Here is a 22974-nt window from a genome sequence, read left to right as displayed (position 1 = left end):
TTTGTGGCTGACCAGCACCAAATGGTCAAAGGAAGTGTAACTGTAGATTCTCCTGGACCTCTCAGAAGCTTTCAATACCATCAGTCATGATATCCTTCTAGATGACATCTTCAGGCTGTTATTTGGGAGTGACCCTTTCGGCAGGGGGATTTCTTGTACCCTCACCTACTACTGGATAAGGAGGTAGCAGTTGTAGTCACGAGAGCCTTCTACCAGCTCCAGCTAATTAGCCAATGAATCAAAGGACCCACAACAGTAAGGACAAGCAACTTAACACAAAGTACAGCACACACTTATGGTTTAAGTTACTAACCACTTTTATGAACAATATTAATCACAAAGGCCACTAGCCTGTTCCTTTTCAATACAAAATGAACACAAAGGGAGGACGGAAAGCCACCGTGCGCTCAACAGAGTTAGGGTTAGGAGCTGAACTCCCATTTTGTCTCTTCTTTATCAAGAGCGCTATATACTGGTGGTTGTGCGGTTCCACAAAGCTGCACTCTCTCCTCTAGCTCCAAATTGGATATCAATTGTCAAAGCTGAGAGTGCAGCTTTGTGGAACCGCACAACCACCAGTATATAGCGCTCTTGATAAACAGAAACAGAAGTTCAGCTTGCGCCCTGTTGAGCGCTCGGTGGCTTTCCATCCTCCCTGCAGGGTTGGCGTCCATTTTGTGGAATCTCCCGACTGGGGCTGGTCATTGGAATGTGTTCATTTGACCATCGTGATTAAGCCAAAGGAGTGACTTGCTTCATTAAGAGACGATTTTGGGACATCTTCCCCATAGGGGAGTGCGGACTGTCTGTTTGTGCAATCTTTGTGTTCATTTTGTATTGAAAAGGAACAGGCTGGTGGCCTTTGTGATTAATATTGTTCATAAAAGTGGTTAGTAACTTAAACCATAAGTGTGTGCTGTACTTTGTGTTAAGTTGCTTGTCCTTACTGTTGTGGGTCCTTTGATTCATTATCTTTGTTACCACACAGTGTTCCCCTCTGTATTTTTTTTCTGTTTTCCAGCTAATTAGCCAGCTGTGGCCTTTTCAGGGCACCAATGATCTAACTATTGTGCATGACCTGGTTGTATCTGGAGATTACTGCAATGCATTTTACATGGGGCTGCCCTTGAAAAATGTTTGGAAATTTCAATTGATGCAGAATTCTACAAATAGGATGTTGACTGGAGTGGGTTATAAAGAACCCTAACACTCCACTCTTGTTCAGTCAGGCTCCCTATTTGTTTCAAGAAATGGTTCAAGGTGCTGGTAATGACTTTTAAAACCCTAAATAACTTGGGTATGTCGTCCCAAGCCATTTAGGGTTTTAAAAGTCAATACTAGCAAGTACTACCTACTCCCTCAAGAAACCTATCTGACCACTACAGTCATCCTATGAGACTCAGCTTTGGGTATATTCACATTATCAGACAATTGAGCGGAGGGCCTTCTCAGTCATGGCATCAAAACTCTGCAACTTTCTCCTCAGAAAGACTTGCCTGTCTCTCATGTTGCCATCTTCTGCCAGTGAGTAGACATGTTTTGCACAGCATTCCCTCAGTGATCTTTCCTTCTTGCTCTTTTAAATGTTTTTGTATGCGTATTTTTAGCTTTGAATAAAGTGCTTCTTTAGGTTTTCATAGCTTTTAAAATGTGCTTTTATCATGTATGTTTTTATTGCTAGCCACCTTGGTGGCCTTGATGAGGGCAGAAAGGGAAATTGCAAAAGTTCCCTACCCCACCCCAATTTTAGCATTCATTGCTGAATGACAAAAAGTATAATTTCCTATGTGGCTATATGACAGATGAAGCTGAGTGAATAAAATTTAGGGACATCATTTCTGTAAGATCATTCCAACAAGCAAAAAACCAGGGAACTTTTACACCTGGTATAATTCCACCATGATGTATAGGCAATTCCATTCTAGACTGCAACAAAACTGAATAAAAGTGCGTATTTTTCTCAATTGTGCCTATCAAAGTATTGTATGTTTCAAATAGCTGTAATAAGCTAGCTTTCTTTACTTTCCATCTGACTTCAAAAATCTTCACTCCTACCATTACTATCTGAACGTAAAATTGGTCTTATACTCAGGTCCTAAATACCAGTGCCACAAGGCAACCTCTGCCTCTATGCCCTCTGCTCTCCAGTGTAACTGGTTGGCCACCATGGGAGATAGGATGCTGATGGAGATGGACCACTGGTATAATCCAGCAAGGCTCTTATGTTCTTCAATTCCACCTACGATTTCTGTGGATGCACGAGGGAGAATTTCCAACAATTTCCTCGAAGCTATTTCTCCTGTTTCCCGCACCCTAAGAACAGCTTATCAGGAGGCATTTTGGGCTGCAATAGGAGGAACTGGCAAAATCCACCACCTCTCTTGCACCTGTGGAATTTCTAGATGGGATCAAAACCAATATATTTAAGACTATCAAGGAATCTTTGCAAAAATAATTCAGCAGCATTTCTGTAGATGTCACAGGTATCCTTCAACTTAACACTAATAACCTGCTGCTTGCTTCATTGCCAGTTCTTTTCTTCCAACTGGAAGGATAACCTTGTCATGTATAGAGATGTGGCCTACTTAATATGTAACGGCTGTTCAAAAACCAACCATCAAACAGCCAAGCTATTAATAGGTTAAAAATCACATTCTGATTATTCATGAGAACATGTTTACATAAAGGAATTTCACTTTTCACTAAATCCTTTCCCACAAAATAGCACCTCTCACTGTTTTAGCAATCCTTTATTGAAGATAACAAGTTGGTTATGTTCACTGTATTGTATGAAACATCACAATATCATACTGGGAAGGTACTATCAGTACAGGATTGGACCAGAGCAGACAGTCTGAACAATAAACCATTTTGCATTCTTCATTCCCTAGCTTTTAACAACCCCCCAAAAAACCCAGTAGGGACAAATACCTGTTAACATCATCATTTAGAACACTTTAACTTACAAGGCTAAAATCTAATGAATAAATAAAATATATTGTGGCAATAATCCTCTCTAGACTCCCTCCCTCCCACCCTCACCTCCCTCCCCCAAATCAGATACACAATGAACCAAATGATTGGGAAAGCTGCCTGTAGGCACCAGGTTATAAAGAGTGTATATGTATCTACACTCAAGTGTGTGTGCATGGGGGAAAGTTACAGAAAAATACCATGAATTTCATTTCACACAAAACCAGTTGATGACTGTCGTTAGCTTAAACTACACACAAGGGCAATTACATCCTGCTGAAACACAGTTTAAACAAATAGGAAAATGTTTACAAGGCATCCACAGCATGTAAATCATGTACAGATGGATACATTCATTGTTTCCCCTCCCCAATAGCTTTTATTTATTTTTTTAGATAAATACTTTACTCTTCTCCACTTTCAGCATTAACTGGACTCAATACATGCACAACTCAAAAGACTTAAGAAAAAAATAAGGTTATTGCAAAAATAGAATTAAACTAAGAATTTTCAAGTACCTTACATGACGGCCACTCTGTACCATGCCCATTGCTTATAAAATGAAAGGTCACTGAACCCATGAAAATATCTCTAATATTTTCTTAGATTTAAAATAGATAATTTTAGTTGTATTTATAGTAATCTCAAAGTGATAATTTGAACTTTGTAAATAATGCAAACAATTAAAAATTATACCCATATTACACATAAGACCTCTTCTCTTAAGCTGATAGAAATCAAAAGGAAAAAAAAACTATAGAAAACCACATTTAGAACAAAATCACAATTTACATTATAATAAAGGCAAATATTCAGCATTAAAAAAATCTTGCCGCAATGAGTGAGATGTCAAAGCAAATTACAACTAACCATAAATTAAGTTGTTTGGTTTTAAAAGATTTTTTCTAGCAAGAGTTTAAGGATGTGTTATACACATGCGTAAAATTCTTATTGGTTTTAGATGCCTAAAATCTCCTTATATTATTGCCAAATACAATTTTTCATAAGCAAGCAGTAGGCAACATATCACTTTTTTTGGACACTGTAGGGGAAAACCTAACAGTCTGGTAATACAGGTAAAACTGGAAAAATTAAAAAAATTACACATCCTATAGCATATTGCCCAACAGAAATGACTTCCAAGCCCAGAGCAGCAAAAGCCTTCCATCGTGGTAAGGTGAAGTAAGTAACTGTCTCATTAAAATTATCTGCACTCTGTCATGTTCATATTGTTAAGTTCTGTTAAACCATAGTGTGTCTTCAGAGTACAACTACAATCCCATGGTACGTTATGTACGTTTAGTGATGTGCTCCTAGGATTATTCTTTCGTTGGTTTTTAGAGCTCAGGCTTCATAAAGATGTAACCAATACGCTCAAGGCTGGTAAAAATACTGTAGTACAGGCAATGCTAAGAGTGGCAATATCAGAAAACACAAATGTGAACAAATGATGGAAAATCCTAATAATTTCTCTGCCCATTTCACAAAAGTGTTGGAAATCCACCAGAATTTTTCCCTTGTATTGAAGAAAACTGATTAAAAGTTTTTTCCCCCATTTTTCATATTCAAAAGCATTTTAGTAGATCTGTAAGGCTACCATGGATCTTCTAGATCGCCAGCACCCTACAGGGAAAGAAGAGGGAAATTGTTAGTACTCAACTGACCTCAAAAAGGTAAAATCCATATTGACCTAAATCCCAATGTAAGATATCTCATGGCATAAAAAATGGCCACTTCTTGTCCATACATTCAGGCTCGATTTCACCATGTAGTCTCCCCTCCACATCCCAGCATAACACAAAAGGGCAATAAAATAATGTACTTTCCTGAGCTTCCTAACCCCCCAAAAGACTTACCAAGTAAGTTTGTATTTTGGCCAGTTAAAACCTCTAAAGTACCAGACTGAAACTGGTTCATAAGTTTGAGTGAGCATTCTGTGAGTGATAGTCACATCCCGAGAGAGAGAAATAAGCTTAAATACAGTATATTTTGTAGCTATTAACTCTCCTCACTATATACACATTGAACTATGCATGTAGTACCAATTGTTAAAGGAGACCCCAATATTCAATATCAACTTAATTGGTGTTGGTCACTTCCAAAGTAAAATATTAGTTAATTGAATTAATATTTAGTTAACATGAATAAAATCTATGTTTAAGTTATAAAACTCCCTAGATATTCCATCATTTTATAGTTCTTCTGTTTGAGGGTCAGTTATATAAACAAAGTTGCTTAAATAAAGTCAATATACATTAAAATTATTCCACACATTCTTTATTTGATCTGAAACATTAACTGGAGCTAAGCACTAATTATAAATACATTTATCCATTGGATACATAGTGCTATAAATTCATCCTGAATACAGTGTTAGAAAATTGCATACAGATTATACAATCCAGATTACAGCCTGATATTACATTTATTTCAACGACTAACACAACATAACTGAAAAGTAGAATGACTAGGGCCAAATATAAACACACCTATATCACCAAGGGGCAGTCAAAGAATGTGGGATATGCAAAATCAAAATCCTGGACGGCAATTTTAGACTTTTACCAAAATTTAATTAAAATCTGCAAGTCATCTTCCAGAGAAATACATTTACAGTATGACAGTCTTATTATGGTAAAAAGTTTCAGCCCAGTGCCATAAGATTTAAATCCACACAAATCTTGACCTATTTCTACAAACATAGATGCCCTATTTCCTTTTGCACAGAGAACATGCAATGACAAATCACTCTATAAACTACATTTCATAAAGTCCAAGATTCTCAGGAAGAACTCCCACTTCACCTCTGCCAGCATGCCTTTTATTATGTAGCTTTACATATAAAATTAAGGGTAAAACTAGACTGCTAGGATGGGTAACAAATACTGTGAAGGATTAATATAAGAACCATAAATCATCAAGTCAACTGTATAAAAAGTGAAGATATCACATATTTTCATCACACTGTTCATCACTCAACTCTGAATCTTCATTAGCATTCTGTTTTTCAGCATGCCGGAGTGCACATCCTGCTTGGGAATTACTGGATCCATTGCCATTATCTGAAGTTGATGCTGTAGCCGCTTCATCAGCAGTGCATTCTTCTCCCTGCATTTTAGCTAGCCTGTAACTAATCAGCATGTCCTCCAGAAGGTGGCGATAGTTCCCCCTATGAGTAATTCTCACTTGTCTGAGAGCTTCCACCAACTTTCCCTGTGTTCCACCTTCAGCAGCTACATCAGGGTCCTTATTTAAGATTCAAGACCCCAGAATCAGTAGAGAAACTAGGATACGTTAAAGTATTTAATACATTAAACAGGCTATAAGAAAGTTTGGGAAAAGGTCTGTGCCCTAGAATTCAGCTTTCAACCAATCTCAAAATATTGTTGCAAAGTTTAGTTTACGGAAGTTCTTTCAATGTCCTAATAGTTATGATGAAAGGTTAGTTTCCAATTTGTGACACAGAAGGCAATATCAACATAAATAACTAGAGTGTTATATTATGCCCTTTGATGGACATGGTGTTCACTCAAGTTCACAGTCGACTGTGGGATACCATTTATAGTTTACATCTTTGAACATTATACTCTGCTGATGTTTGTAAAATAACTCAGTAGCAAACAAATCTGCAAACGGCTTAACTAAAATTAGTTAGCATTTGATATCTGATCTAAATTCAATGGAATCTTTGTTTATCCAGATGACATAGCCCATGGAAAGCCTACTGCCAATGTGATTCATTCACAGTGAACTACTTTCAGAATGAATTTTAAACTACACTTGCCCAAGGATAGATCCATCCTGAGGCACACAACAGGGGTACTGTACAAGATTTTTGGTTTTATAAATTCTTCAGACATCCTCAAAACTGAAATACCAGAAGGCCAAGAAAATCTTATACTAAACTACTTTAAGTTTTCTTAAACATGGATCCAAAGTTTGTTTCACACTAAAGTGAACATTGAAGTATTCTTTAGGGAGGAGGAGGATTTTTTTAACCAATTACCCATCTATTGCAGACCCCTTCCCATGCCAAATGCCCAATGCTATTCCTGCGAGTCCTCTGACCCCAGGAACATTTCAAGGGTGGGCTGCTCTCCTTGTAATACCTTGAATTCAGCGAGACCACAGATTAAGTGTTAACCTTTCTCAGCAATTCTGCAGCTATGTTGGTCTACTATTACCTAACTTTATTTCAAATGGGCTTATGCTATTTGAAACATCCTATGGAAAATGCGACAAAATTGTAAATATAAAAATTGTGCCTCAAACCAGGTCCAACATCATAGATAATCAATGTGAAATGACTAGCACTTGCTTTTATCAATAAATTTTGTTCCATGAATCCTTTAGCAGAAATTCTTCTACCGGTGGTCTGACAAACTTTTGGGTTTCACAGAGTTAACAATTCAATTTTCAAAACTACAGGTGCCCAATTAGGAAATACAAATATAGTTAACCACTGGCAGCTTCTCATATTAATCACTGGGACCATTAATCTCATGGGACTGAAGCTTCTTCCAGAATTTTGATAATTCAGGAAATCCTATTTTATGCACTCATTTTCTTTGTGCCCTCTAGTCAAATTGCAACAAATATTACACTAAGAAGGTAGAACTTAAGTTACAAGAATTCACTCTAAGGCAAGTTTTAAAATACACACAAAACAAGAAGATACTGTAAAATAAGTATGTAAAATAGTAATTCCTCAGATAAGGGTTACACATTTTTGGAATAAAAATCAATTATGCAGTGGCATTCTGAACCAGAATTCATCAGCATCCCTAGGGAATACACAGAATAGTTAACCATAGCAAAATATTAGTATTCAGATGCCATGTTTAGCTATGTTAGTATTGATGGGTGCTGTATTTCATTCTGCATCTTGTCATAAGTTACGGAAATAAAATCACAAGTGATTCAAGTTTCTGAATGTTATAGGCCAATTTGGCAAAATGGATAAAAAATTTAAACACTGGTAATCTAAATATTCAAGCAAGCTCATATGAAAGAATATATAAAATCAGGGTCATAGGCCCTGCTTTTAGTAAAGAAAAAGTGGGTGCCCAAAAAGAACGGGGACTCTTCCATATTTGCAGTCCATTTCTGGAACTCCCCTTCCTTCCACTATATGCAGAGTGACTATGTTATTCACTTTTAAGTGCCCGTTTTAAGTGTTTTCGGAGAACTTTATATTGTGATCCCTTCACCCCACCCTGCTTTTATATGAAGGTTACTTTTTGTTGCTTTTTTTTTTAAGTTATTTTGCTACCAGAATTTATTGGGTTATTTTGTTGACTTATTGCTGCACATGGCCTTAAGAACCTTATGCTTATGAGGGAGTACCTTAAAATAACAACATCATCATTTGATTTATATACCACCCTTCAGGACAACTTAGCACCCACTCAGAGCGGTTTACAAAGTACGTTATTATTGTATTGTCGAAGGCTTTCACGGCCGGAGAACGATGGTTGTTGTGGGTTTTCCGGGCTGTATTGCCGTGGTCTTGGCATTGTAGTTCCTGACGTTTCGCCAGCAGCTGTGGCTGGCATCTTCAGAGGTGTAGCACCAAAAGACCAAAGCACCAAAAGTCTTTTGGTGCTACACCTCTGAAGATGCCAGCCACAGCTGCTGGCGAAACGTCAGGAACTACAATGCCAAGACCACGGCAATACAGCCCGGAAAACCCACAACAACCATACGTTATTATTATCTCCACAACAATCACCCTGTGAGGTGGGTAGGGCCGAGAGAGCTCTGGAGAGCTGTGACTGACCCAAAATCACCCAGCTGGTTTCAAGTGGAGGAATGGGGAATCAAACCCGGCTCTCCAGATCAGAGTCCTTATCACTCTTAACCACTACACCAAACTTGCTCTCATTTTAAAAGATTTTAAAATGTATGTTTTTGAAGAGCTTTATCATAAAATGGACTTGGACTCTTCTGACAATGATTACACATTTAAGGTTCGTTCTTAATTATTTATTTATGGCTTAAGTAGAGAACATGTTAATTAGCCTAGCTGAAATCTTTCCAATAGCCTAAATCTGATGAAGAGAACTGTGGTTGCATCTGGCAAAGAACTGTGGTTCTCGAAAGCTTATTCTACAATAAAGTTGGTTAGTATTAAAGGTGCTACTGGACTCTTTACTAAATTTAAAGACCTTTATGTATGGATGAGAAAGTTGGGGCCTTTCCTTGATTCTGTCTGGCCTGTTACATATATACTTTGTCTCCAATCAACCAGGTTTGATATATCACATCTCAGGTTTTTCTTACAGAGAGGGAATATTCATGATGGATACAGCTAATATGCAGCTCACAGCCTACATTTTGCGGCTTTTCAGGGTAACAGAGAATAACTTCCTGTGCTTTTACTGACTACAAGGATAAATGGAAGCTGAAACACCTGCTGCTATATCCCATCTTTGCTTTTAGGGGAAAGCATACATAGAAGCATTCTTCACTTCACGTGTAATGCTTTGTGTTACATGTACAAGTCTAAGCATCTTGCAGCACTCCTTCATTCTGGCTTGCAAGCAAACTTGAGATTGCCCTTGAACTGGACTAAGAAAAGTGTGGCTTGTGCTTGCCCTCCAAGCCAAATCTGCAAGTCATATTTCAACGGTTTACAGTTATGTTCTGGAGGGCAAGGAAAAGCCATACTTTAATAAGTTCAGGAATAATGAACCTGCAGAGGGAGACGGAATTAGTGTGAAGGAAAGAGGCAGTACAAGAACCTGAGGCTTGCTCATGAAATGCCAAGCTATAGGCTTACACTACCTCTCAACTACTCCTCAGTTTTCAAGAATGCTTTCCATGGCAAAATATGGGTTGCATCCTCAGGCTCCCTTCTGCTAAGGGAGGAGCAGTGGAAGCTATTATAAGGCTGAGGTTGTGACTGTCATTACATTTACTTGGAAGTCAATTCAACCAAATCAGAGCACGTTTCTAAATCCAGGAGTTCAAAATTGAGATTTAACAAGAGGGACAATTTAATGTCGAAGGCTTTCACGGCTGGAGAACGATGGCATGGTCTCAGTGAGAAAGATGAGGAACTACAATGCCAAGACCACGGCAATACAGCCCGGAAAACCCACAACAACCCGGGACAATTTACTTGAATATTGCTTAATTCAACTGACTAGAGGAAGAGTATATTCAACATATTTTAATTAAGCTGCTCACACTACAACATGTTTTAACAAGCCAACACACTTAATTAGACATGTAAACACAACTTTTAGTATGCAATCTCATCTCAGGTAGGTTTATCTACTACTATTTAATATAGGAATTACAATATAGGCATTTACAATAAATCTATACATAACAGGTTTAATTGTGGTAACACACTGTCAATTAAAGTAGCACACAGCTGAAGCACTGAATACTTGTGTGGCACAAAGCCAGCCCACTCTACACCATACGGTGACGTTATCATGTTCTAACAGCACAGCATCACTCAATGTAGGTGAAGTATGCTGAGCTTTAGAAATTAATGGGTACACATACTGAACAGATCTGGATCAAAATATGAAAGAAGAGTCCAATAAACTGCCTGCAACAGATTTTATATAATCCAGAAATAAAAACAGAGACCAGAAGAGGTAGGTTCTACTGCATGGCTACCCACCTGATACTAAAGCTAATATTCTTAAAGCTAATATTCTTAACATAATATTCTTAAAGCTAATATTCTTAACATAAAGTTCTCCCTTTGTTTTAGATATTATTCTGATTTTTGGCAAATCAAGACCATGTCCTGTTCTGTTAGGCCTCAGCACATTTAGAGAGGGATGCTAGCTATGCTGTCAACAAAATCTAGGAAGGAAGTTTAACATTTTCTTGCCTCGCCTTTCTGATACAGCCCAAAATGCTGCTCCTGGGAGTGCTCTGTTCCTCAGAAGCAGTATTTATTTGTTTACATTATTTCTAGTCCATCTTTCCCACTGAGACTCAAGGCAAATTACATTTCAGAGGGTACTTTGAGCTGCAGGAGGAGGGAGGTGAGAAAGGTTCACTCTGCAGTATAGATGATTTCAGCCACAGAATCACTCTGGTGGGTCCAAGCCCATAACAGATGACATTCTGCATATAAAGTACATTATACTTGTTTCTGACTTAAGATGTTGCTGCAGGCTGGCAGTCTTAAAGAATCATAGAGTTGGAAGGAACTAGTCCAACCCCCTGCAGGAAGTCTAAAGCATTCCCAGCAAGTATTCATCCAGCCGCTCCTTAAATATTGCCAATGAAGGGGAACCCACCACATCCCTAGGCAGCCGATTCCACTGCTGAATTCCACTTAACAGGAAGAACTTTTTCCTAATGTCCAGCAGCCAGTACCTTCCCTCCTGCAGTTTAAACCCTTTGTTTCAAGTCCTACCCTCTCCTGCCAACAGGAAGAGCACCCTCCCCCCCCCATAGAAATGCTTCTATTATTGCCCCTTAGAACAGCAGCGGAAGTTTATATTTTAAAAGATCATCTTCATAACAAGATACACTGGGAAAACTATTAACCCTGTAAAGACATTTCATGAGTGGCAATGAATAGAGTAGTGCAGCATACATATAAGTAACTCCCTAAACCAAAATGTTATTGTTTGCATCAACAAAAGTGGAACTTACCCCATCATTTTCTCTGTGTGGATTCAGCCTGTTATAAACAGCTTCTATAACGTTTCGCCTAAATGAAGATAAATATTTTAAAGTTATGTCCAATACACTTTTTCATAAACGAGAACAAATGTTTCATGTTAACCTCATGTGCTGTATTAGGATGTCTGCTGGATCGTAAATGCACTCAACTGAATGTATCCTCTTCTAAAGAAAGCAAGACTTGCCGGAAGAAATATATTGAAGGTATGCAAGCTAAGGACTGGTAGCAGCTCACTGAGTAACATCTGAATTAGCACAAGAAGCCACTAGTTGTCTAGGTCAGCAGAAATTTGTGCTAGAAAGATAGCCTAAAATGCATCCTCATACATGAACAGAACAAGAAACATCTACTTGAAAGCTTAGTATTGAGCTCTGAATTTCATGTTTGGTGGAAATCAGTATGGTGGGGAATGCAGTCTCCCCCATAGCTCTTTGCATAAACAGCATGGCTCTTGAGAACTTTTAACACTGGGGGATTCATACTTAAAAACAAAAGTTTGGCACAGTATTGTATTCCTTATTTTAGGTGAAGAGTCATGAATACTAGTACAGGTCCTAATTTATCAGTATAGCTTATGCCAAGTTTAGGACGGGGCATACAGGAAAGAACAACCATCTACTTTCATTCTGGTCTTCCTGGACTTCTAATACTTTATGTATTAGCATGGATATTCTGAAGAAATACATGTAACCACAGTTACTTTTAAAGACAGATCTGGCACTGCACTGTTAACAAAGAAGTCCTCCTTTCAAAACTCACATCAGCTACAAATTTGGTAATGGATTTCATTCATGCAAACCACCTTGCAGCCATCTCCATCTTCAACACTGGGATAATAAACAGTGCCTTATCTTAGAAAGTGCCCTGTTAAAAGCAAGAGTTGCTTTTAACAGAGCACTATTATGCAGAGTTATTACTCCAGTTTAATCAGACTGGAACAGCACTACAAAGAACGGCAGTAAGTGATTTCGTCTCAAATCCCCAACATTTAACCAGGAATTCTGATGCTTCTCAGATCTTAGCAGGTTCATGATTTCAAACGTGTGTGAGAATAAGTATAACTTGAAATGGTTTTACTAGAAATCAAATGCAGCGTGAAATACAATTTAAAGACAGTTCCTGTGAAAAAATATTTTGGGTTAAACCAGTTTCACAGAAGCTACTCCTGCCAAAACTGACATGAAGCAAAACTACTGGGGATGTCATACAATTTAAAAAAATCTTTATTAACTCATTGTATTAAACTTGTATAACTCTAATATGAAAAACAGTATCAGAAGCAGAAAAAAAGAGAATACTCCTTTTGATTATGCATACGCAAGGAGAAGCAGAGATCTTAAAGAGTCATTCTTCCTTTACCAAAGAAAAAGAATTTCTCAGAGAACATGTCCACTTAAAACCATTTTGACTGAATGTAAACAGTCAAATTGTAGTTCTACAAACCACAATGTTAAAAGCTAAAGTCAGCAGCCTGCAAAGTGCAAAGAACAAACGCACACACACACACTTTAAAATAAATAAATAACACCTGGATGAATCAAAGCAACCCACAGCATCTTCTCCTACCTCAGATTGTCACTCTTCACTAAGGCCTGTGAAATTAATGTTTTTGATTTAATATCAGTTCTTTTACTCTGTTAGTCTGCCACCAGATATTTTTTACTCAGTGGACTCTGACCTCCACAGAAACAGATTACTGTATAATTAAATTTAGAAAATAAGCTGCTCTAAATCATTTCAAGATGGAAATGAGACTCTGCATGACTGAATGTCCCCCTAAATCAGAACCCCAAAGAAAGCAAGTTATGCCAGTGGTTAAACTTGGGACTCTGGCCAACATGCTAGCTTTCTACATGCAAGAAACTAGTTAAATGGTGGGAGGGGGCAGAGAAAGCAAGCACAGGAAACGTAGCTAATTTCCCCACCACAACCATTGTGAAACAGAGTCCCAAGAGTAGCTTCACAGAGTGCTTTTTGTAGAACAGATTGGCTTTTAGGCTTCCAGAGTGAGCCTTAACCGAATGCTTTCTTCTCAACCTATAGAGGGTTAAATTAAAATTAACCCTGAATTCTTTGGAGGAAAGGGTTGATAAAACATATTTAACATAATGATGCAAGCTACAAGCAACTTATTTAAAAGATGCAGCAATAACTATAATTCCGTATTAAATTTTCAAATTAGTTGAAATACAAGGCTAGGATACATAGCCATTTTTTCTTCCTTTAGATATACTGGAGTCACTTTTTTTTCCTGAAATGGAAAGCATGTAGCAGTCAGACATCTGAACAATTCAATGATATATGATTTAAGTTTGCATACGCTGTTTCAGTAAAGATGGAGGCACATTTGTTCAGATTTGTAATTTAGCGGTTAATTCATGTTCTGCACTTACTTGCCAGCTAGGCCACCTCCTGGTGGTAAATTTGGGATATTCTCTGCAGACAAAATGCGCATTACATGAGCAAGATCAGGCATTCCTTCCTCACCCGACTTCTCCATAATTTCTAGTTAAAAGAGAATCCTCAAATTATTAAAAACAAGAAGTAGACAAAAATCCATATGTGATTAAGCAATCTGGCCCAAGTACATTTGGGTGTCAAAACAGAGTCGTATTTCAGCTCCTCACACACAAAAAGTGGTGCTAATTTTACTGAAAGTGTATCAATACACTAAACCACATAGGAGTTGCACTACAGTGTTGTAGCCTGTGTAAGAACAGTATTAATTCCTTTCAAAAAAGGCAACCAATACTGTCACTGATATCTAAAATGCTGCTCTTGTAACCAACCTGCAAAAACTACTGCACAAAGGCATCAACCAGTTATATGAGATCACATGACAATTCCTTGCTTTCAGGTATTAGCACTTGATATTATAAAACCTAATGCATAAGGCCAAGAAAGCGCAAAGCATTAAGAGATCATCAGGAAGAGAAAAATGGTTTCTTTGTCAAACATTCTCTAGAAGAACACAGGCAAAATCATGCCCAGGCCTCAAAAAAAAAAGAGAGAGACTATTGCATAATAAAACAAAGGTTTCAGTGAGCGATAAAAAGAATATTCCTGTTTTACTACTAGTGCTCAAATCAACAAGAACTTGAGAAAGCCAAGCCAGAAACAGAAAGATCTCAAGTTGACACTTAACAGGGTTTTGTCAATTTATTCCCCATCTGCAGACTGTGGTTTTAAAATGTCATGCACTTGATTGTAATACAATTATCTATCCTGATAGCCTACATTTTTTAACTGTGTATTCAACAAGAGATATTTAGTTAACTGCATGGCATGGGGCCACCACTGAAGGTACATAAGTAACTCTACGGCAAGGAATCAGTTGCATGGTTCTTTTCATCCTGGCCTATATTTCTATGTTCAGGATATATTGAATCAAGCAAACATGCTGTCTTATTTACTTTTGCGAAGCAGAACCACCAACTGAAATTTTCTGCTAAATTAATGGTTGCTGTGGAATTTTTATTCAAACGAATATTTTAGAATTACTCTTCATATTCAAACACACATTGTTAAAGTAGTTTATTCATTCTACTCTCCAGTAGTTTAGGAGAAGCAGCTATCTTACTCCTGGCTTCTATAAACATCTTTATCCATATCTACTATACGCTGAGATTGTTTCCAACTCCCTTTTCCAGAGCGATGTTTCACTGCCTTCTAACGACAACCATGCAATGCTTTCCCCCAGTCACTACTGTCTTGTCCCCAATGGCTGCTTCCCACCATCAGGAGGATACTTCTGCAGGGTGGCAACAATACATGCTGATATCCCCTGTCCTACTACATGTCTTCAATACTATGCCCAGTCTGGTCTGAAGGGGCCACTGAGCCCCCAGGGATAGTATTTTGGTGGGCGATGATAGACTACAGAAGGAGGGTATAGTTGGAAAGTCCTGTTCCATGTGTGGCTCTTCCATGTTCTTACGAGTCATATCCTTCTAACTGCCCCTGAAACTGCCAGATACAGATATCCAACACGTTTCCTTTCCTCTGGAGCTTCTTTTGATCCATCAAATGCTGATGCCATAGGTTGCAGGATTCACACAGACAAAAAATTGTCCTTGCCCTTTCTTCACTGTAGACCCCCCCCCCCCAATCATGGATGGCCCTTTGGCCTTAAGCATCAATGTGGTGGGAGGCTGAGAATGCAAACATGTGAAAGAGCCCCTTTCCATGCACCCAAGACTTATTATTCCTTAATATAGCAAACATTTTGAATCCAATATAAAAAATTTTCACAAAGTCTGACAAAAAATCATCTATGTTCTTGCTTGTTGAAGGAATAAAGATTCAACAGAAGACATTTTCAGAAGCTGTTTTCAGGTGCCACCTCCTTTATTCTGTTTCCTTTCTGTTTTTTTTCTTCAACTTAATCATGCTCTGCATCACATGAGACTATCACCATTGTAATCATTTTATATGCAACCAATTTTATATCATTTCAGCCTCAAACTGGAAAACAGGATGGGGTAGCACATTTACAATAATGAAAGTTACACCTAAAATTTATTATTCTTATAGGGCTTATCTCTGAGACCCCAATTCAACATCTAGGAAAGCAACTATGATGCAGAGAAGTTAATATGTCTGTTTTAACAATGGAGGGAAAAGAAGAAATCAAATACAAAGCTGTAAATTAAAAGCAGTTCAGCCAGACTTCCATCCACAACAAAAAGAATTTATTTGTTTTACTTGTTAAAAATTTCCATTATTGTTGCCTCACCATTAAGACAAGACATAATTCACACACCTTCACTCCAGAAATATGCAAACTGTGGCAAGAACAGTTAATGTTTTAAACACAAACCTGTTAACAGACATTACTGACTGAATATGATAAATTTAGAATCCCAATGGAAAATGAGGATCTAGGCTAAATAATAATAATAATCAATGCTATTAAGTTTCTCTTGTTGATCAAAAGATCAACAAGACGTTTTGTTGATCTTGTTGATCAACAGAACTTCAGTATTTTTTATGTTCTTGTCCAATATGATGCAAAATCCTAAACCTACTTGACTAGAGATTTAACTGTTTAAGGAAGTAACAGACATTTGTCAAAGGACTGCTGAGTCAGAGTATTTATTGGAAATAAGGGGAAATTTGGAGACAAAAAGAATAACGGAAAATAGGTCTGTGCTCTTCTGCATTCTCTTCTGCTTTCTTTACATTCTTCTATTCTTGAAATAAAACTCCTTCAATACTCTAACGCTCATTCTTTGTCAAGAACGTGTCACTTAAAGTTGTTATAGTTCATCCAACGTACAGAACATTGAATGACTGGGGAAATTCCTGCAGAAAAAAATCAAAAGCAATACAAATAGGATTGAAAAAAAGATGGGCATCTTATCTGGTTGAATACTTGGCTTAACACTTTAGATTAGCTAACCTGTATAAAGGATTGCATGGCAATACAAAATTGAGTATCTGTACATGTTTGTTGTATCATAATCCCAAGGTACAACTGAAATAAGTTATTTCAGTTGAAATGTAACAGTAAAACCATAGTTTGCCACTATGTGAATGAGCCTGATGGATCTCCAGCTCACATGGTTACACTCAAATGAACACGTTTGCGCTTGGTCTGCAAATAAGGATTTTAAACTGTGTCTATGTTCTAAATTAAGACCAAAATATTGCATCTAATAGATTGGCTGCACACATCCAAGCTCACCTTTAGATATAGCTCCCGTTTTCTTCTGTGGTATCTCCAATTCCACACAAATTATTCTGCCTAGATTCCCCCATGTAGTACTATTTGGGTCACAATAGTCTCAATTTCAGTTTACCTTTCCAACAGCACACTTACTGCATGAATGTATTAGGGCTTGGATGGTAGACTACTAAGAAAGGCCAAGGTACCCATGCAGAGGAAGGCAATGGCAAACCACCTCTGAACATCTCTTGCCTTGAAAATCCTACGGGGTCACCATAATTCAGCTGCAACTTGATGGCACAAAAAAAAGGGAAACCAAGTGTTGAAGTGTGTTGACATGATTTTTAAAGACTTCCATTTAAGGTGCCGCAAAAAGGTACCGGAAAAGTAGTTTCTGCATCTGTACTGTGTAGTCACCGAATGTGCAGGCTCATGTCCATGTCTAATACATGCTCACAATCTTTCCTGTCACTGAGCCTGATCTCATCAGATCTCAGAAGCTAAGCAGGGTCGGCCTTGGTTAGTAATTGGATGGGAGACGTCCAACAAAGACCGGGGTTGCAGAGGCAGGCAATGACAAACCTGTTAGTCTCTTGCCATGAAAATCTCACTAGGGGTCATCATAAGTCAACTCTGACTTGAGTGCTCTCTCCAGCAGCAGCAGCAGCACCACCACCACTTCAACTATTAAAAATAGTAATTTACCTAGGCATGTAGGCAGAAGCCCTCAGTCTCCCCCATTCTTCACCTAAGCTCACTGCCCTGCAAAAAGCACAACTCCATGCAGGACAGAGTTGCTAAAAGGACAGCTAGAATGTGGAACTCCACACAATTAGCAGAACATGCAGGCACACAGCAAGAGACTAAATCTTCTCCTAGATGCATTAAAGAGTTGTCTTAAAATTTCTAAGATTCTCTATACATTTTTAAAAGCCTTTCATCTAGGTTAGAACTCTACTATATCCCAAGCTGCTGTTCTTTCCCAGTTAACTTCTGCAGGCAGGAATAAACTCCTGCATTCTCCTTAGTTCTGGTAGCCCCTTCTGCCCCCCAAAAGTATTCCTGGGGTTGGGACCTTTTTGGAGGAATAGCTACACAGACTGGAGCACTGCAATGAGGAGGGGTAAGGGCTAAAATACTCCCATCAGCAAAGTTGTGCTGGCAGAAGACACAGAAGGTAGTGAAATGCCTGATTCCACCTGCCCACCCCAATATCTGGGTCACACAGGGACCTGCAATCCCAGGAATGATCCTGTTGTGGAAAGGACTGCAAGAATGGAAAGGAACATAAGATAAACCAGCATTCCATACATGTGACTGCGTACAGGCCAATGTAGACCCCTCACATTACAATTACCTATCCACCCAAGCATTTACAAGACCAAAACTTAATGTCTAAAGGATTACGGTCAAGTTTATCATACAGAAACATGAAAACACATATTCAGTCCCATTCTTGAGGCTTCCAGTAAGACAGTTGTGTGAGTTTGTACCAGCAAAATAATAACAGGAGTCTTTAAGGTGCTGCTGGACTAACAATTTATTCTAGCATAAGCCTTCATGAATCAGAGTTCACTTCAACAGATGCATCAAGTATACAAGCGTTAGGCAGATGCAGGAAGGGGAAGATGTCACAAAGAGGCAAGTTTTTAAAAAAGAGATTCAAAGGAGTAATAAGACCACTCAGAGTGGGAGAAGACCACTACCAACTGTTGACAGAAATCTACTTTGCCTAATGTAAACTCTTATCTATAAAAGCACAAAGTGAAACATGGTCAGTGGACTCAATAGAAAGTTACAGAAATAAAAGGGGTTGGTTAAACAAGACATTAGCATCTATAGTGAGTGAAGATTCCCAAGTCTTTCTGAAGACATAGAGAGGGGAAGCAAGAGAAGATGTAGTACTGAACTTGTTGGGGCTTCTGTTTCGGTGTCACTGTGACCCTGTTTCAGCAGTGGAAGAGAGTCCATGAAAGAGAAAGTTTATCTGGCTTAGCCTGAGAAAGATTTCTCATTAACAGCTCTCCAAACTTAGCAATTCAATGTCTCACCACAAAGGCTATGCCTGATCTTCAGGATTTAATTATGGTGATTTTCATACAAACAGCAATGAGAAGGTTTAAGGGAAAATACTGACAAATGAACATGTATTTGCTCTCCATTTCCCCATGAAACAATTCTGGCATGTAATTCATAAAGTCCAAGTAAGATTAAAGAACAATTTTAGGAGTTCAGTAGGGGGAAAGCATAAACTGTTCAGATGCACTTGTGGTTCTTGGGATGGTGACCTCCATTTAAATTTCCTAGAAGAATTTGAAAACATCCTAGAGCATTCTTCTTTAAAAGAGAACTGCTGGTACAATTCACACTTTACATATCTGTTTCCCTTCCATTCTCTTTTCCTGACTTTGTTTGATTATCAAACAGTTATACAGTTTCCCAGAAATAAGTGAAAGATTAAGCTAGATGGAAGAGCCTCACAAAGAACCTAAGGACTGGAGAGAATGAATGCTATACAGGGATCATGGAAGGGACAAGCAGGGCAGGGACAGGAAGAAAAACAGTGTCCTGGATATTACTGAGTATTACCTGTAATACAAAACACAGAGGAAGGTGAGTGAAGGAAGAACGAAGGTATCCAAGAGGAGAACAGATTAAGGCTTGAGAGAGAGGAGGACAGATAGCACAGGCAGTGAAGGGATAGACTCACAGGGGAAATTGCTTAAGAAAATTACATAGGGTTTAGTAACAGATCATGTTTTGAGTGGAAACACAGCAATACTGGAAGGACAGACAAGAAACCTGACTGAAAGAAGGGCTGAAGTAAACAGAGTAAGATGTGAGATGAAAATTCCCAAGAGAATGATGGATAGAAACAGTAAGTCCCCAGGGGGATAGAGACAAGCGATAAGGCATTCTTCTGAGAAGATGTGACAGCAAAAGGGAAGGTAGACAAACAGGTATACTAAGTTTTATGACATAGTAGATGCCAACTCAGCGTGCACCCAACAATGGAACATGCTTTAAGCAGTTGCTAATTTTCTGACCTGCTCAAGCATCACTTTTTTCTGTCAGTTAGCAATTAGATCTCATCTGAAGATCTTTAAACAGGAGACAGCTAGCCAATCACTTCTATAAATGAGAAGACTGCCATACTAATCTTTTGAAAGCAAGCTAGATTTGTAGATGAGATTGTTTTTTAAAAAATGAGCATGTATTTAATAGACCAAGAGAATTAGATAATAACAATTCCTGTGTATACGGTTGATAAATGTATTGTCAAGTGTATATTTGCTTAATTGCAACCAACATTTGTCACAATATGGTATGTTCTGGCCTGAAGACTTGTCTTCTGTGTTTACAAGCATGCTATTCTCTGGCTTGCTTTTAATGGTTTGCTTTAAAGACTATAAGGTTTATTTTCTTTGTGAGCCACTTCAAGCAGCTCTCTCTGGAGGTGTCATAAAAATTTTCTACATAAAGTGAAATACTACAGTATGCATAACACACTACCGAATAGTTCAACTTCAATTATAGAGTTGAATACAAATATACTGCTACCCTATTACAATGTATGAGAATTACACATTTTCTGTTCTGAACCAGAAAATCTATTTTAAATTTTTCCCTTGCCTTTCAAGATACATGTGTTAAGGTATTGTCAGGTATAGCAGTTCACAGCTATGTCTCTTCAGTATTGGGTTATTTACAAGTTTGCTCGTAGAATGCTAAAGCATATATAAGTCCATATTTCATAAATCTGCCAAACAGTACAGTTTATACTTCAAGTGCAAAACTGTGTATTTACTTGGTTAAAGCAGTAAAATATGCCTAGGGTTGATGTAGAAGTATTGCGTATGTTTCAGCTTTTCTCCAAAAAGAAAACACACACTTTCTTATAATAACAACATTCAATTTATATACTGCCCTCGAGGACAACTTAATGCCCACTCAGAGAGGTTTACAAAGTATGTCATTATTATCCCCACAACACCGCCTTGTGAGAAGAGTGGGGCTGAGAGAGCTCCTAGAAGCTGCGACTGACCCAAGGTCACCCAGTTGGCTTCCCACGGCTTTAAAATGTCTAGGAATTTTATACCACTAAGGCACTGTGGTCTACTGACATGAAAGAAATAGAAAAAATGTGGTTTAAAGCAGCATATAGGGTTCTGAATAGGACACAATGTCACACTGCCTTGAACTAATTAGTCTTGACTCTTGTCATTCATCAATTTTTGCCATATCCTACCTACTCAAGACCCAAGGGAGCCTCCCAGTTCTACAAGAACCAACTGCCAACAACTGAATACTCTGAAATTCAAGGTAACTGTATAATTCAATGTAGTTTATATCAAAAACTATACAAAGTGTAATGGCTTATATTATATTAGTTTGTCATACAGAAGTTCCAATTCTACACTGCTTTCATTTTGAGCAAACTATAATATATGTCTGTATTACATTCTAAATTACATGAATGATCAATACCTTTTGCCTAGGGATAAAGCTGTAATAGACTAAAAAAAGGTTTTGTTTTACAGGATTTACTTGCACATAGCACACATTTTAGTATTTTAAAGCAACATCCCTCCCCTGTTCTAAAAATGACTAGATCACACTAAATTAAAAATCACAATTTTGCCTAGGAAACAGGTACTTTTATCGTGTGAACATTATTCATTCTACTTCAAAACTTCCCACAAGGAAGTCAAACTCTTGCACCACACTGTTGAGGCTAACAAACTTGTGATATGGCATAGCCAATCAAGAAGTAAACTTGAGAAGTTAATAAAAGAATTGTAACAGACCATCAGTTTAACCACAGAAGACCACATCAGAAGGAACTTGAGTTTTCCTTTATGTATTCAAAGAAAACATTTTAAAAGCAGAGCAAATATGCAAGCTTAATGTCTTCTAACATTTTTAAGCTATGTTCTTTAGCGCAACACTAATCAAAAGAAAAAAAAATGAAACATTCTATGTGCGGATGATCTTTAGCCAGGACAGCAGAACAGGAAAATTAACTTTATGAACGAATTTGCATCTCTTTTTTCAAATGGTGAGAGTGAATTCAGAGGAATGGTGTGGTAGAAAATATATTATGCTTGATTTTTAGGAAATGAGTAATGTGACTAGGAGTCATGTTAGGTTACCTTGATAAAGGTTAGGCACCTCAGCCTTCCTCTATGAGCCTCTTCCCTCCCTCCACAGTTCTCATCCCCTCTTCCAGGGCACAGGGAACATACTAGGCCAACAAGAAGCAGATTTTTGAGAGCCTAATGGACTTTTTAAAAATCCAGTCTGACACGGATTATCTGCCACAATTTCAATGCTTTTGCAAAACTGGCTTTTGCCCTGTTCCCCCAGAGTATCATGAGGCATCTGTGCACCACTGGAGTTTTCCCCAGCTTTTCTCCAAACTTTGGAACTTTGTTCCAAACTTTGTTCCAAAGTTTCGAGAAAGATCATAGTAAAGCCTGGAGGGCTGCTGTGTGGGAAAATTCAGGTTTTCTGGCCCACATGGCAGCCATTTTCCCCAATCCAGTCCCCCAGAAGCCATTTCCTTCCCCTGCCACCGGGGGGGGGGGGGCTTTTATTTTTTTAAATTGGTACTAGAATATCTTACTGAGACACCATTGTACCAAAAGGGGTAGCAATTTCTCTGAATTCC

At 38.1% G+C, this 22974-nt stretch overlaps 1 protein-coding gene across 5 annotated transcripts in view; it reads right to left on the bottom strand.

Moving 5' to 3' along the window:
* Window positions 1-2731: 2731 nt before the first annotated feature.
* Window positions 2732-22974, bottom strand: part of PPM1B (protein phosphatase, Mg2+/Mn2+ dependent 1B) — a 75690-nt gene continuing 55447 nt past the window's right edge. For 4 of the 5 annotated variants that reach the window (XM_054983584.1, XM_054983576.1, XM_054983569.1 and 1 more), the window contains exons 5-7: window positions 14029-14140; window positions 11605-11662; window positions 4620-6219 (exon numbers count right to left, since the gene is read on the bottom strand). In XM_054983584.1, coding sequence (XP_054839559.1) covers window positions 5920-6219; window positions 11605-11662; window positions 14029-14140 — 470 coding nt within the window. In that variant the 3' untranslated portion in view covers window positions 4620-5919. Of the gene's footprint in view, window positions 4597-4619; window positions 6220-11604; window positions 11663-14028; window positions 14141-22974 lie in introns of those variants that run through there. The other variant, XM_054983601.1, reaches the window with a different exon arrangement.

The sequence above is a fragment of the Eublepharis macularius genome, chromosome 1 (genome assembly GCF_028583425.1).
Source record: "Eublepharis macularius isolate TG4126 chromosome 1, MPM_Emac_v1.0, whole genome shotgun sequence".
NCBI lineage: Eukaryota > Metazoa > Chordata > Lepidosauria > Squamata > Eublepharidae > Eublepharis > Eublepharis macularius.
This window is presented reverse-complemented; position numbering and strand designations above follow the sequence as displayed.